This window comes from Meleagris gallopavo, chromosome 23 (assembly GCF_000146605.3).
Source record: "Meleagris gallopavo isolate NT-WF06-2002-E0010 breed Aviagen turkey brand Nicholas breeding stock chromosome 23, Turkey_5.1, whole genome shotgun sequence".
NCBI lineage: Eukaryota > Metazoa > Chordata > Aves > Galliformes > Phasianidae > Meleagris > Meleagris gallopavo.
In genome coordinates this window covers 4,858,951-4,874,035 of record NC_015033.2, presented here as the reverse complement: position 1 = coordinate 4,874,035, position 15,085 = coordinate 4,858,951, and the positions used below count along the sequence as shown (strand labels likewise).

The 15,085-nt window shown below is 47.8% G+C and overlaps 1 protein-coding gene across 1 annotated transcript in view; it reads left to right on the top strand.

Moving 5' to 3' along the window:
- Positions 1-15,085, top strand: part of EPHB2 (EPH receptor B2) — a 43,424-nt gene that overhangs the window by 11,190 nt on the left and 17,149 nt on the right. Inside the window, exons 4-8 of the mRNA XM_031556726.1 lie at positions 6,493-6,617; positions 10,727-10,889; positions 11,507-11,615; positions 11,945-12,060; positions 14,698-14,820. Coding sequence (XP_031412586.1) covers positions 6,493-6,617; positions 10,727-10,889; positions 11,507-11,615; positions 11,945-12,060; positions 14,698-14,820 — 636 coding nt within the window. The remainder of the gene's footprint in view (positions 1-6,492; positions 6,618-10,726; positions 10,890-11,506; positions 11,616-11,944; positions 12,061-14,697; positions 14,821-15,085) is intronic.

Here is a 15,085-nt window from a genome sequence, read left to right as displayed (position 1 = left end):
AGCGGGTAATTGAAAATGCCAGAATTCCCCACTGACCCTCTTATAATAAAAGCAGTTCCCCGTCCAGTAACCTGACACTTCAGGGACTGAGATCTGTCAGAAGGGCTCCAAGGAGATGCTGGAAAACTCCCAGCTGTTCACCTCTTTTTTCCCCAGGGTAATTTCAAAGTGTTGCTGGGGAGAGGCTGTGGGTCGGGTTGGCTTTGCTCTTTCTCTGTCGTGTTTTCCAGAGCAAATGTTGACTCTGTCTGACATGACATGGGTTAGTGGTATTAAAGTGATCAGAGATAGTGGTTTTGCTGCCTGTAACTTGACTCTTCCAGCTAATCCAGAGGAGGAATGGAGGCCCTTTGATTATAGGGATCTCAATAGCCCTGACCCATGGACAGGCAAGGAGTGAAAGGCTGAGCTTGCAGTGCTGGCAGGTGAAGGAGACAAGGGGCTAGGTGTGAAATGGGGGGCAGATTGCAATTGGCAACGTTTCAAATGGATAGACAGATCATGAACAAGAAGCTGTGCAAAGAGCCTGATGTCTCACAGCATTCTAAAGCCTGGAGCTGCATGGTCCTAACCAACTCCCCATCAAACACCCAGGAGGTGTTTGATGCAGAAGGTGCTGCCTGGGGGCATCCAAGGCTTTGGTTCCCTGCTTGGCACTGATGTAGTGTCCAGCCCAGTTTTACTGCCTTTACAGCAGCAACCTCTCAGTCTGCGCAGGGACCAGCCTGTGTCACAGGGCAATAGCTTGTGCTACTCAATGCCTGCAAGGAAGATGCTTGGCTGTTCTCCCATAGCCAGACCTGATTCACTCTCCTGCCTTTATTCCTGCTCTCTCTGTGATGTAAAGGTAGAGGTGGGATAGAGAAGGAGTTCACATTTGGGTGTTTAAAAAGCACGAGTGGGAGAGAGTCTAGGAGAAAGATAACTTCAGCTCTGGCCGAATAGGAGGAGCAGGGTACCCAGAGCAGTCCCTGGAACTCCTAACCAAACTGACAAAACTTAGTGCTGTGGAGATGGGTGTGTGGGGAAGTGTGTGAGCTTCCTAAGAATGCCCATAAACTACATCTCACAGGCGTAAAGCCAGGGAGGAAAACAGGCCTATTTATTTCTCATTCGCCCAATACAGTTCTTCACTGTGTGACACCCTCCTGCTGCTTTTTGTCAGTTTTATCATAATGAATTGCCCTAAGGTTGACACAGCAGTTTCAGCAATTACCCTAATTTTGATGCATCTGGGGTCTCTCACCCTGCTCCCAGCAGGACAGAAGGGTTTGTAGGGAATGCCAAGACAGCCTGAGTCCTGAGGTGCCTGGTTTAAAGTCAAGGTGGTCTTTTTTTAAGGTTCCCAGAGCTCCAGAAGTCATGGTCTTGTGTCCACATTAGAGGTGAGATTGTGCTCCCTTCATTGGGGTTGCCACTGAGAAAGGCAACAGAATAAAAAATCCTACTGCAGAGCACGTGGTAGAGAGCAGATCTCAGTCTTACGGCTGTGCCCTCCTTTCCCTCAGCATAATATAAAGAACGAGAAGAAAACTGAAGGTGCACAACACAAAGGGAGCACCAGCCCTGCCAAAGCCTTGTAGGAACTGGGCTGAGTTGGAGAAGTGTTGACTTGGTCACACTCCGAGGAATGTCAAACCTAAGGGAGGAGGTGCTGCTGACTGTTAGTGGCTGGGAGATCCGTTTTGAGATTTAGATATGAAAACAAGGTTAACAAAAGATTGGAAAGGTTTCAGAGGAGGGCTATCAGATTGATACGTGGGCTGATAAATCTCTGAAACACACAAGAAACTCAGTCTACTCAGATTATAGAAGATGAAAAGAAAATGTTTTCATGTTTTTTCTACTTAATTTCATGTGGATAAAACTCACTTTCTTGACTCCTCCTTAGTTTTGCTAGGAAAAGCAGAAAGCATCCAGCAGTTGGAAGCTGAAGTCCATAAATTTCAACCTGAAAGTAAAATGTGCATTTTATAATGTGGCAAGTTACCACAAGGGAAGCCTCTCAAGAGGCTTGATGGGCTCGTCCTTATTTGCAGACTTCAAAGAAAACTGGATGTCTGTCTGTAATATACACACACAGTCAACCACAGATGTTGCAGCTGTGCTGAATCACAGAATCATTAGGGTTGGAAAAGACCTTTAAGATCACCAAGTCCAAGTGTCAGCCCACCCCCACCGTGTCAGCAACCACATCCCTCAGTGCCACATCTCCACGTTCCTTGAACACCTCCAGGGATGGTGACCCCACCACCTCCTTGGGCAGCTGTGCCAGTGCATCACCACTCTTTTGGAGAAGTATTTCCTAGTTTCCAACCTGAACTGACTGCTTGGCTTCTATCACAAGTCTTGTGTGAATGTGCAGACCTGGGTGTTAGAGTATCTTTTTCCAGTTTTTTTTTGTAAATTGACATATTCCTGTGCAATCTCATCAAACTGCCCTGGGTTTTGTGGTCAGCGTGACATTCTTCTAGGAATTGCTTCGCTTAGAAAGTGCTTCAGTCTTCTGGAAAAGTACGTATTTCTTTCATTCTTGTCTTCTCCCCTTTCCTTGTCTCTATTAAAAATTGCTTGAGATGCCCTTTGAAGCTGACGGGTCTGGAGCTCTCTGGTTTCTTGCCCATGGAGGTATTAGACTGCACGTCAGCTCCACCAGGATACCTGGAATGTGCTTTCAAGCAAGCATGTAAACCTTTAAAAAGATATTGATGGTCACCTTAAAGTAGATCTATTTCCAGAGCAAATAATGATTTATTTATTGTTTGGAAATACATGCTGAGCTCCAGAGGCAGCACGTGGCACAGCCATGCCTCTCTTGTAGTCACTGGAGACCTCATCAGCAACAACCAGGAGCTCAGCTGTAGATCTCCCCACAGCAAGAGGGAGGCTCAGCTGTTTGAGTTTAGGTATCATTGTTTGAACCTCTCAGCAGGAATCAAGAGTGAATGATAGTGCTGGCTCCTATGGAGAAATCCAGAGCTATCTGAGATCATAGAATCATTTGAATTGGAAGGGAGCCTTGAAAGCCTTTTAGTCCATCTCCCCCTTAATGAAGATCAGTTTGCTCAGTCTGATCCAGCCCCACCTTTTGTCTCATGGTCACAGACAGGGTGTTCATCCTACTTTGCCCAGGAAATGCTAGCCCAGCACCTGGGGTAGGTGCACTGCATGCCCAAGAATTGTCTAGGGTCCATCAGCAAGCAAACATCCTTCAGCTTTCACAGATGTGGAGGCATCTGAGCTTCCTGCTTCATCTCTTTCCCCAGTATGGTCCCTTGAGCTTCAACTGAACACAAGTGAGGCACCTAAGCTGATTATCTTGGCCAGAAACGCTGCCTTGGGAGATAGCAAAGCACTCCCCCTTGGTAGGTTTAGTCTGCAGCACAGCTGTGGTGAAACAGAGGAGAGAAGGAGGCCTTTCTTTGCCCGTTCCCCTTTTGCTAATGAGTACATGAGTACTCATGCAGAATGTCTTTTAGACTGACCTTGACAGTGGCAAGACTCTTCATATGCATGAAGCATTGTCTTCTGCCCTGAGAAGTAATGGGTGCCCATCTTGGATGTGCCCGAGGCCAGGCTGGATGGAGCCCTGGGCAGCCTGATCTGGTGAGGGGCAAAGAGCCCACGGCAGGGGTTGGGAATGGATCATATCTAAGGGCTCTTCCAATCTGAGCCATGCTATGATTCTCTGCTGTTGAAGCTCCTCCCCTGTTTGTACAAAAGTTAAATACTCTCTGAGCTGAGCATCGCTGTGTCTGTGGTGCTTCTCTTGCCAGAGCAAGTGATGAATTTACATTTCCTCCTCAGCAGGTGTTTGACTTGTCATGGGAAATGGTCAGTCAGGGGTCTGGCTGTGCTCAGCTCTGTGTGGCAGAACGGAGCCTTGTGGTGACAACCATGGAAGCATCCCTTGCATTCCTCCTGTGCTTCTGCACAATGTGAGAGATTTTGCTGCCTCTCCTCCCCATGTGCTGCAGGTTTTGTTACAGCAGGACAGGTCATCTGCCTTTTTACATCAGGGGATTTTCATTAAGCATGTTTTACACTCCAGCAGTAGTTTTGGCATGGTTTATTTCTCCAGCCACGGGGCTCCTCTAAGAGGAATCCAAAGAATCTGAGGCCGTACCAGATAACAAGGATGTAGAAAAGTGTCTTTCAAGGACTCGAATCATTCATTTTACCTTGAAATAGTGCGGGGCTCGAGCGTTTCAGTCAAGAAAAAGCATCCCTATCCACATCAACAGTAATTCAAACCCCTTCCATGAGCAGGGGAGAACCAGTAGCAAAGGGAGCGTCCTTGGCTCTGGGCACTGACCTGGAAATGGTCACCAAAGCTGTCTTTCTTTTGTCACGAGGCAACAAAGAGAAATCACTGCTCATGGAACGAGGTGACCAGCCCCACGGTGCCAGGTTAAGTGCTGCCATCGAATCTTTGGCATTCACAGCCCAGCCGTGCTCTGGATAGTCCTGGAAAGAGCTGTGCACAAAGCGAGCTGAAAGAACAAAGACTTCATTTTTTCTTCTCCTTTTCACAGTTTGTTATGTGTTTGCTTTGAAATACTCAACAACCTAATGGAAGCATATAGCTGATTCAGAAACAACAGTTCAGGAAAGTCAGCTCAGAGATTTTGCAATTTTTGCCCTCTATGCCCAGCAGTGTTCATCCTGTGTCACAAAGTGTCTGTGTCTCACAGGCGTTTTCTGTTTCACTTCATCATGTCCCATATCAGCAAAGCTCTCTGCATGGAGTGGTTGAGGCTGGTCACGAAGGTGCTTGATGCTTGTGTTAGAGCTGCATCACACCTTGTGATGAGGTTATCACTGGGTAGCACTATCCCAGATTGTGCTTTTTTCCTCTCTTTCCTTTTTAGCTATTACTCTGCATGCTTTAAATCTTCTTCTGGAAAGGCACTCAGAGAGCCTTTGGGATCTCCATGCTTGGATGTATTTGGATGTCAGCTGGGCATGGGCCTTAAACAGAATGATGTGACTTTGAAAGTACTCAGCACTGAGCAGCTAGTTGGACTAGAACCCTCCAGAGGTCACTTCTGACCCAAATCTTTCATGATTTCATTATTGAGCTTTTCCCTGATGACTTTGACAATAAGAGCAGTTACTGAGAATCATAGAACAGATTGAGTTGGAAGGGACCCTTAAAGGCCATCAGGTCCAACCCCCTGCAGTGAACAGGGACACCCACAGCTCCATCAGGTGCTCAGAGCCCCTGGAGAAGTGTTTAGGACTGTGGAGTCAGGTTGCCCAGATGAATGGTGGATGCCCCATCCCTGGAGACACCCAATCAGGCTGGGTGGCTCTGATCACTGATAGAGCCCCATCTGATGGTGGGTTGGGGTTGGACCTGATGGCCTTTAAGGATCCCTTGCAACTCAGTCCATTCTGTGGTTCTGAGAGCACCCACAGGCTGTGTGCTCATCTCAGTCCAAAGCCAATCTGCAGGGCCATCTGTAGCTTGGTCTCATCTTCCTTCCAAAGCCTTTCTCTGCAGGGAGAAATGTTCTTTCTTGGAGATGGCAGGTGCTCCATGAGATCTGCGTTGATGAAGAAACAGCAAGTTCTGGCAAGAGCTGACAGGCTCCGGGAATGTTACCCATGTCTTATCTTAGCACCAGCATGAGATACTGATCCCAGAAGTGTGCAAATATGGGCACTGAATGTGGGGGACTGGGACAGTAAGGAGGGATCGAGGTTGCTGAGCACTGCCCAGGAGGGTGGCAGATCCACACGGTGGCCCCTGTCCCACCTGCTGTTAGCACAACTCCGACTGCAGTGTTCCTACTTGGCCATAGGCAATAACCAGAGCAGTGCAAGGGGTGGGCAGCTGCCTGGATTGTCTGAAGAGCTGCTGGAAGGTCCCATTGTGCTCAGTGGGACAAGAGGCGTCTGTGGGTGTGCTATTTCCAGGGCATTCTGACTCGGCAGAAGACTCACCATTGTCAGCATGTCAGGTCAGGTTTGTGTTGCATGCTCATGCTGCTGTACACACCTCCCTTGATTGACATGTGCAACTTGCAGACCCAGCACACCAAGCAGGAGAGAAGCTGCTTGCTTCCTGCGTCTGCCTGTTCCTTATGAAGCCTCTCTATGCAAATGTCAAAGTACAAAACCCCCTACTTCCCCATGGCAAGCAAGGAGGATTATATATTGCTGGGCTGGTAGCACTTTTTCAGGGGAACAAGGCTGTGTTTGCTCCAACCCTGGGCTCATTTTGCTTGGGAATGAATGATCTCTTTCCAGTTTTCTTGCCAAAGATGCTTCCTTACACGGTTTCTAATTATGTGAGCTGTGAAAACCTTAACTAATGTCTTCAAAAAGCAAAAACCAGGATCTCCGGACCCCTGGAGAGTCCTGCCACTGCTGGAAGCAAATTCAGTAGCTCCAAATAGCAAAAACTCACAGCTGCCTGCCTCCAGCCAGGGGATGTGGTCGTGTCCATGCAAGCACCTGACTGAGGCCTCTCTCTTTCTCTTCCAGCTCCTTCAGCTGTGTCCATCATGCACCAGGTCAGCCGCACTGTGGACAGCATTACTCTCTCGTGGTCTCAACCTGACCAGCCCAATGGAGTCATCCTGGATTATGAGCTGCAATATTATGAGAAGGTACTGCGGGACCATGGCAGGGATTGGCTGCAAGATTTGGGCAGAGGAGGTGATGCAAAGGGCGTGCACAGGCTACTGCTTTTGGCTCATCAGCGTGGGTGGCACTGGCTGTCAACATTTTGGAGCAAAGTGATGGTTGCAGCTCAATGCTTAGGCAGCATAACCGTGTTGGTCTTTCAGGAGGAGCTTCTCCTTTCTTCACCTCTCCTGCTGCTGTCAGGTGGACTCATTGCAGGGAGAGCCAGGCAGCCAGCAGCCAGGTTCAGGGTTTAATTTTTCTCTTTCCATTAGTGGGGAATGGGAGCTGTAGGGTTGTCACATAGCATGTTGTGCCAGGATGGATCGTGTTTGCCAGCTGTCCAATCTTTGAGGTTTTGTGTCAGTGCCTTTGCACAAAAGATGAGTTTGCATCTGTGTGCAGCAGCCTCAACCCCTTTACCTGGATGTTATACCAGGGGAAAGCTGTTCCAGAGGGAACACGTTGCACTACCAACTTAAGGTGAGGCTGGTGAGGATCCCATAGCTCTGACTGTTCCATCCCCTCTTCCACCTCCTAGCAGAGGAGTGATGTCTTATGGGTCTGCCAAGGGATGTGAAGACTGCACTGATAATGGTCCCAGGACATGCCACGCTCTGCATGACTGCTGAACTTCATCCACACTACCCAATGGAGATGGGGATTGGAGAGCAGGAGATTTCTCCTTCCAGGAATCTGCCCCTTTGCCTAAAAGCTTATAAACTATATGTTAAAAAAAAAAGCAAACTAACTAATTAAAAAGCTTTATGATTAAATGGAACTGAAAATATTTTCCCAGCAGTTGCCGGAAGAAATGATTAATCCCCCCCACTGCCTGTGACCTATTTTCTCATCACCAAGAGCCAGAGGGAGAACAGGGAGGCGGGAGGAGCTTCTTTGTAGACTGTTAAATAGGTCCTGACCTATATTGCATAAATCACAGCCTTTTATTTGACCCTTGGAGATGATCCCAGAATACATGGCAAGATGGATGAGAAGGTAACAAGATGCATCTGGAAAGCAAGAAGGGCCCTTTCCCCAGGGACACTCAGAATGATCTCAGGCAGTTCATTCTACCAGTCTTGTTTTCTCTTAGTCTCATCCTCTTTCTTTTTTCCCTTAATTTTCTGGGGGAGGCTTGGCTAAAGGGGAAGCTGCTCTTCGTGGCAACCAACAACAAGGTGTTCATCTACTTTCCCCTGTTGTCAAATATTTGGACACAGTCTGTCCCTGATCCCAAGGACGAGCAGTCCAAGCCATACTTGGGCGATGCTTTTTATGGCAAAAGGCTTTCAGGAGGCACCAGCACAGGCAGAGAGGACAACCCAAGCTGCCAAGTGCTGTCACTGCAGCTCTCTCTTCCTGAGCTTTGAACCTGTTGGTACATTTTTTTGGTATCTCTTTTACTTCCAAGAGGTACACTTGATCTGATACCTGACTGGGATAGGAAATGTAACGGCTGGACTGGATGATCTTAGTGGTCTTTTCCAACATTAATGATCCTTTGATTCCATGCTTTTGAGATACCCCCAGACCTAGTTGCTCAGTGATGTTATGAAGTTGTGGGCCCCAAGGATCCATCCCAGGAGTAACCAGAATGGCCCTCCTACCACATCCGAGCATCCCTCCTAATGCATTTGATCCCAAGGGGGCTGAAATTCACATTTGTGTTATTATTTGGCATCCAGCCTCGGACTTGCTTTGTACGTGTGACTCTGTTTGCTTCAGGAACCACAACAGATTGCTGCTGTGCAGATGCAGAGAGGAACTGCCTGCCAAATTAAGTTGGTTGACATTTTTCTTTGCTTTTTTTTTTGGCTTGATAAAACATGACTTTTTAGAAACCATTTCTGCAAATCCTTCGGGCGTTTCACAGACTATGCATGTTTCAAGAAACTCTTTGTTGATCAGACTTCAGTTTCAGAATAGATTTGGCTCAGAGGGAGAAGAACCAGATGAGGACACTAAATGAAGTCTATCAGGAAGTTAGAAGTGTTATTCTCAAACTCAAAGCAAAATCATCCAGAAAAGCCCTTCAAAAGTGAGGTTGGAGAAACAGCAAAGGAACATAGGCTTTAAACCACCTGGACATGCTGGAGAAGCTCAGAAGGGTGAAAGGAGAGGAGTGTTTGAAGGGAATAAGCAAGCTGTTGAAGAGGTGATGTCTGAGCAATATGCCAAAGGCAAAGAATAGATTTATTAAGAGATTTACCAAGCCATTTTTAAGCCTTAGCCCTGTTAGGCTTGAGGGAAAGTGGTACAGAGGTATGAGGAGAATGATTAAACTGCAGTCACCCTCTACCTGGTTCCAGCCATGGATTTGTGGAGGCACAAACCCATAAATGCTCTTTCCTTGCACGAGGGGGTTAGAGAGCATAGGTATGAGAATACCTTCCTCAGACATTCATTTCCTAGCCTATAAACCATCTTGTAAGCATATCTGTGGCATTCAACTGAAAATCCTCCAGGATGACAGTGTGGGGATGAGGTACTCTCAAACAGTTGGACAGATGATTTTAAAACAACTGTGGTGTTAATGCCATCCAAGGGCTTAGGAGGTTTCATCCAAGCCCTTGGGCAGTAAAAATGAAAACACTTCCTGACCTACTTCTCTCCTTGCCTTCCTGGGAAGGATCCATGGGAGTTCTGAGGCCTCTTCACACAAACAAGGCAATCAGTTTTCTGTGAGCTCATTTTTTCTCGATTTTTGTTGTATCTGTAATTGAGCTTCTTGAGCACATCAGAACCCCCAAGTCCTTCTCCACAAGGCTGCTCTCTATGAGTTCTTCTCCTTCTCTGTACACGTACCTGAGATTGCCCCAACTCGGTTGCAACACCTTGCACTCAGCCTTGTTGAGCCTCATTAGGTTCTTATGGGCCCACTTCTTGAGCCTGTCCAGATCCATTTGGATGGCATTCCTTCCTTGTGTTGTATCTACTGCACTGCTCGGCTTGGTGCCATCAACAAACCACTGAGGGTGCTCTTGATCCTGCTGCTGATATCACTGATAAAGGTGTTAAAGAGTACCACTCCTAAGATGGACCCTGGGGACACCACTCATCACTGGCCTCCACCTGGATGAAGAGCCACTGACCACAACCCTCTGGCTGCAACCATCCAACCAATTCCCTATCCAGTGAATAGTGAGGTTGAAATACCCTACAAGGATGAGAGTGAGTGTGATGCTTCTTGTAGCTGAAGCAAGAAGGCCTCATCCGTATGTTCCCCTTGATCTGATGGCCTATAGTAGACCCCAACCACCAGATGTCTTTTTTTAGTCCAGTCCTTAATTTTTGCCCACAAACTCCACCCATCTCTGGCTATTTCTGAGGCAGCTCTTGGCAATCTCTCCATTTCTTAACATAGAGGGCAATTTGCCCATTTCTCCTTCCATTCTAAAAAGCCCTTGATTGTCATGGTCCCGTTTTGTGAACGGTCCCACCAATGTTTCCACGATAGCAATTAGGTCATAGTTCCCCAATTGCACCATGGCTTCCAAATTCCTGTTAATTTCCCATGCTGCATGCATTGGTGTAGACAGAAATCTTTCTGTTAATACAGCCCAGGGTGCAGTTAGTCTTCTGGGCTGGATCTTGCTCTGATCTACCTCATGTTCACATGAAACAAGTAAAAATTCCTCCCTGGCACCCAGTGGAGTTTCCCAACTCAAGTCCCTCAACCACAGGTCCCACTTGATGGGGTTATGCAAACTGTATCTTCGTGACTTCTTTCTGCCAGTCTTTGTCCAAAATCTCGTGAGAAGTGAGGTACCTCTCCTGACTGGTGACCCTGTGCCTGGTGGGCTTGCCAGCCCCTTGCAGTGACTTGAAGGCAGCACTTCTCAGTGACTCACTTGCAAACTTGCCATGATTTTTAGCTGATCTGTTCCAAGCAGTGACCCCGCCAAAGCAACCTCACCTGCCAGACAGGAGGTGCTACTGAAAAGAATAAATTGGGTGAATAACCACAGAAAAAGGGGCGGGATAGAAATTTGGAATTTCTGTAGTTCTGAGCATTGCAGAGCCTGATTCTGGTGCAGTGTCCAGAACCTTGGCTCTCTGTTCTGATGACAGATGTATATTTTCTTGGCAGAACCTGAGTGAGTTAAATTCAACAGCAGTGAAGAGCCCCACCAACACTGTGACAGTGCAAAACCTCAAAGCTGGCACGATCTACGTCTTCCAAGTGCGAGCACGTACCGTGGCTGGGTACGGCCGGTATAGTGGCAAGATGTACTTCCAGACCATGACTGAAGGTGAGTCTTCAACTGCCCCTGCATAAACGTGAAACAAGGTCTAGAGAGCCTTGAACAAGAAGGAGGTGCACTGGTTGCAATACTAGTCCCCTTCCTGATAATCCCATCAAAGGTGCATTTGATAAGTCACTTGGGTTTATTCAACCTGGCAAGCACTGGAGAAAGATATGGGTACTTGGTATTCCATGCAGGGAATGACATAGTCTAGGCCAACTTCTGCCAAGTTTTTCTGGCATGGGCACCTGCCTGTTCAGTTGGATTTAAAGGAAATGGAATTTATGATGTTCATCTGCAGAGCTGTTGATGACAAATGTGTTTTGGGTCTCTACTTTCTACATTTGTGCAGCTAATAAAACAAGCCGAGCCAGTTTTCTAGCCTTGAGGCCAAGTAGCAAGGCACAGCATGCATCCACAGGACTAAACATTCCCACCCAAAAAGGATAGCTCCATCCAACCTTCCTGCTTGAGAACATCCTCCGTCAGAGCCAACATGAGACATGCTCTGGACAAAGCAAAACCACACCAAGAAGCACCATAGCAGTAGCCATACAAATATAGGCCATCCTTGATGAACGTATTGTCAGTCCATGCAGTAACCCATTCCTTTTTCCTTTCAGCCGAGTACCAGACCAGTGTCCAGGAGAAGCTGCCACTCATCATTGGCTCCTCTGCAGCAGGACTGGTGTTTCTCATTGCTGTTGTTGTCATCATTATTGTGTGCAACAGGTAGGTCAGTCTGAGAGCATCACTTGAGGCCCTCTGTACTGGGGCTGTGCAGAGGGATGGCAGCTAGAGATGGAGGGTGGCGGGGGTAGAAGTTGGAGAGGATGGAGATGGGAATGTTAAGTGTTCAGGAGTTGGGTGTCAATGAGCAGTCACAGGCATGGGCTGATGGTTGAACTATGTGATCTTAGTGGTCTTTCCAGCCTGAATGATCCTTGTGAACCCTTCTAATTTGGGATAGTCTGTTATTCCATGATGTGAGGGAAGAGCGCATTTCATTTCTCAGCCTCAGCTGACCTGTGCACATTGCTCAGGACTCCCTTTCTTTCCAGAAGACGGGGCTTTGAACGCGCCGACTCTGAGTACACTGACAAGCTGCAGCACTATACCAGTGGCCACAGTACGTACCGTGGTCCCCCGCCAGGCCTGGGGGTCCGCTCTCTCTTCGGTTTGTGTTCCTGTTCACTCATTCCTTGCGTTGTACGGGGAGGGCTCAGGGTCCTTAGCCAGGCAGATTTGTGCATGTGAAGACAAGAGGATCCTTGTGCTAATCAGGGTTCCCAGAAGCATGGCCAGATCCTTCTTTAGAAAGCTTCTGTCTAACAAGGCTAAGCTTTTCCAGGAAACTACTGGAGAGATCTGGGCTGCATGTTTGGCTTATGTCTGCTTGCCCTGCACTTCTTCCCTCCGTCCCTGTTCATTGCAGAGGAGTTGGACTAGATGGCCTTCAGAGGTCCCTTCCAACTCTAAGGATTCTATGATTCTGTGATCTCACTGTGCGCTGCTGAAACATGCCTCTGGTTCCCCACACCCTTCCTAGACACTGGCTGTAGCAGCCTAATGCGTTCTGAACCGGCATATTGCATCCCCTAGAACCAAAGTTTGCATTTGTTGCCTGGATCACCCACTTGCATCATTTAGATTCCCACCCTATCCTCTGTGGTCTCTGCCATGCTTAGTAGAGTTTGTGCTCTCCAAACCTGCATGGTTTTGGATACGAACAATGAAGCGGGCACCCATGCATGCCCAACAAACTTCTGCAACATCAAACAAACCTTTCCACATGCCCCCAAAACTCCCTCTCCTGCTGTGAAGCCCCTACCACTACCTTGTCTTGCTGCTCAGATTCTGAGCTTTTCCCAACTTGTGGGAAGCAGAGATATCCTTCCCAACTTGCCTGCTTCCTATGGAGCACTGTCCTCCTGCAGGAGCTCACATAGTTCCTTTGCCATTGACCGTCCCACTGCTTCCAGAATCCTAGTAAATATGGTCTATCTATCTTATTTTTTTTTTACAAATATATGGCATGCTATGCATTGTATCTATATGTGTTGTAGGCATTTTTGGATCTGTAGAGTTCTGTATCTACGTATGGAGGTTTAGATTGGATATAAGGAAGAAGTTTGTTACAGTGAGGGTGGTGAGGCACTGGCACAGGTTGCCCAGAGAGGTGGTGGTGCCCCATCCCTGGAGACAAGAAGGAGGGGCTCTGAGCAGTGATGGGGCTGTGTGTGTCCCTATTCTTTGCAGGGGTGACAGACTAGACTTAGGGTCCCTTCCAGCTCAAACTATTCTACGTAATAGGTACAGTACATAACATGCCCTCTCTTGCAGCCTGTCTCTTTGACATCCTCATGCACTACAAGGCACACCCTCACATCCAGCATTCCTGCTTCCAACCTCCCTACGCACCCTGCCTCACCCTCATTCTCCTCACCAGCCCTTGGCTGCATGCCCTCCAAAATGCCTTTTTCCTTCCTAGCTAGAGATCTGTCACTAAACTCCTGCTTTGTTCCAATCTCAGTTGTTATGTACATCATGTTATGTTTGCAGCTTTGGGATGTTTGTACTTTGTTCCTTTACAGACATTGGGCTTTATTCTGAAAACGGTCGTGCCTGGAGAATATCAGCAGTATTTTGGCACAGGGCTCACGGGTGTTTCTGCTCTTACCTTGGAAACATTTTCCATAAGGCAGAGCACTGAACGGTGACTCCATGCCAGAACAGCATTGTGCTGGCTGCATTGCTATAACTTACCACTAAAAATGACACTCTTCAAGAAAGATTATGTAAATGCAGCTCTCAGTTGTTTGTCAGTCCTTGCTGCATGTGTAAACATACATTCTCACTTTCTGCCGGGGTCTGGTGTGCAACATGACAGCTTCAGGCTGGGATGGCATTAATAGCTGTGCCTTCACAACTGTCGCAGTAGGAGAGGTGCCACCAGATACAGACGGACTGATAACAGGCCTGGGGTGCCTTTTAGCCACATCACTCAAGACACCAATCCAAGGCATAGTCCCTACTCTGTTTCCCAGCAGTGATTGCTGTAGAGAGGCTACTCTTATGCTTAACAGATTGCTAAAGCATAGGCAGCCTGAAAGTCCTTAGCATTGCAGCAGCTTGCTTGTATAGGTCTGACCATCATCCTACATCTGGACTTGGGAGTTGTGCCTCTATTTCTGTGGTCTCTGCTCTACAAATACATCCAATCTGGGGACTGGCCAGAGTCCAGGATTGTGGTATAAAGCTGTCCTAGGCTATAGGTAGCAGTCAGGAAAGCAGGGGGCAGACTGGGTTCTCTGTCCTGATTGCATTGCCCATGGAAAGATCACAGAATCTCTAATAGAGGGGTCAGTCTTATAGCTGTACAGTAGTACCAGGCACCTTGGAGCCACCTCTATATAGAAGAGAATCAGCGTGTGCCTCCATTTATGCCTCAAGGCAACCCTCACCATCTCCTGGATTAGGTCCTGGACTACCTGAGCCCAGGTCTTCTCCTCTGCTTTCCCATGTATCTGATGTGATGGTCTACTGAGGAGGAAGCAGATGCAGGGAAGGTCAGTGGGGCCAAGTAGCTCCCTGCTATGTGCTAACCCTCTGCATACACATGCGTTACTGTGCACAGAAACACGCACATGCACAAATGTACTCACACACATGTAGCATACATGGATATACATGCAGTCATGGGCACACAGTCCCATGGAGGCACACGCAACCCCACGTGCACACACAAATAGATTTCTCTTGATGTCAGCTCCAGTTGTGCCAGTCTGTCTGACTCTCCCTCTACTTTACACAGTGACTCCAGGGATGAAGATTTATATTGATCCGTTTACCTACGAGGATCCCAATGAGGCTGTCAGGGAATTTGCAAAAGAAATTGATATCTCCTGTGTGAAAATCGAGCAGGTGATTGGGGCAGGTAGGTGAACTGGGAATGTTGGCTGGGTCCCACAGTCTTGATGAGGATTTAGCCTTATATGTACTAGGAAAACTAACGTGAATAAGGTTTTATGCTTAACTACAGCCTTCCTGGATTGGCAGGAACATGGTGGTCTCTGGACCACATGCAGTCTGTCCATAGTGCCCAGTGCTTCTCACCAAAGGATGAATTCTCCTGGAGCTCACTGCTGGAGCCCCAAGGAGTGGGGTCTCTCAGGAGTGAGGCAGAGCTCTGGAAGGCCAAC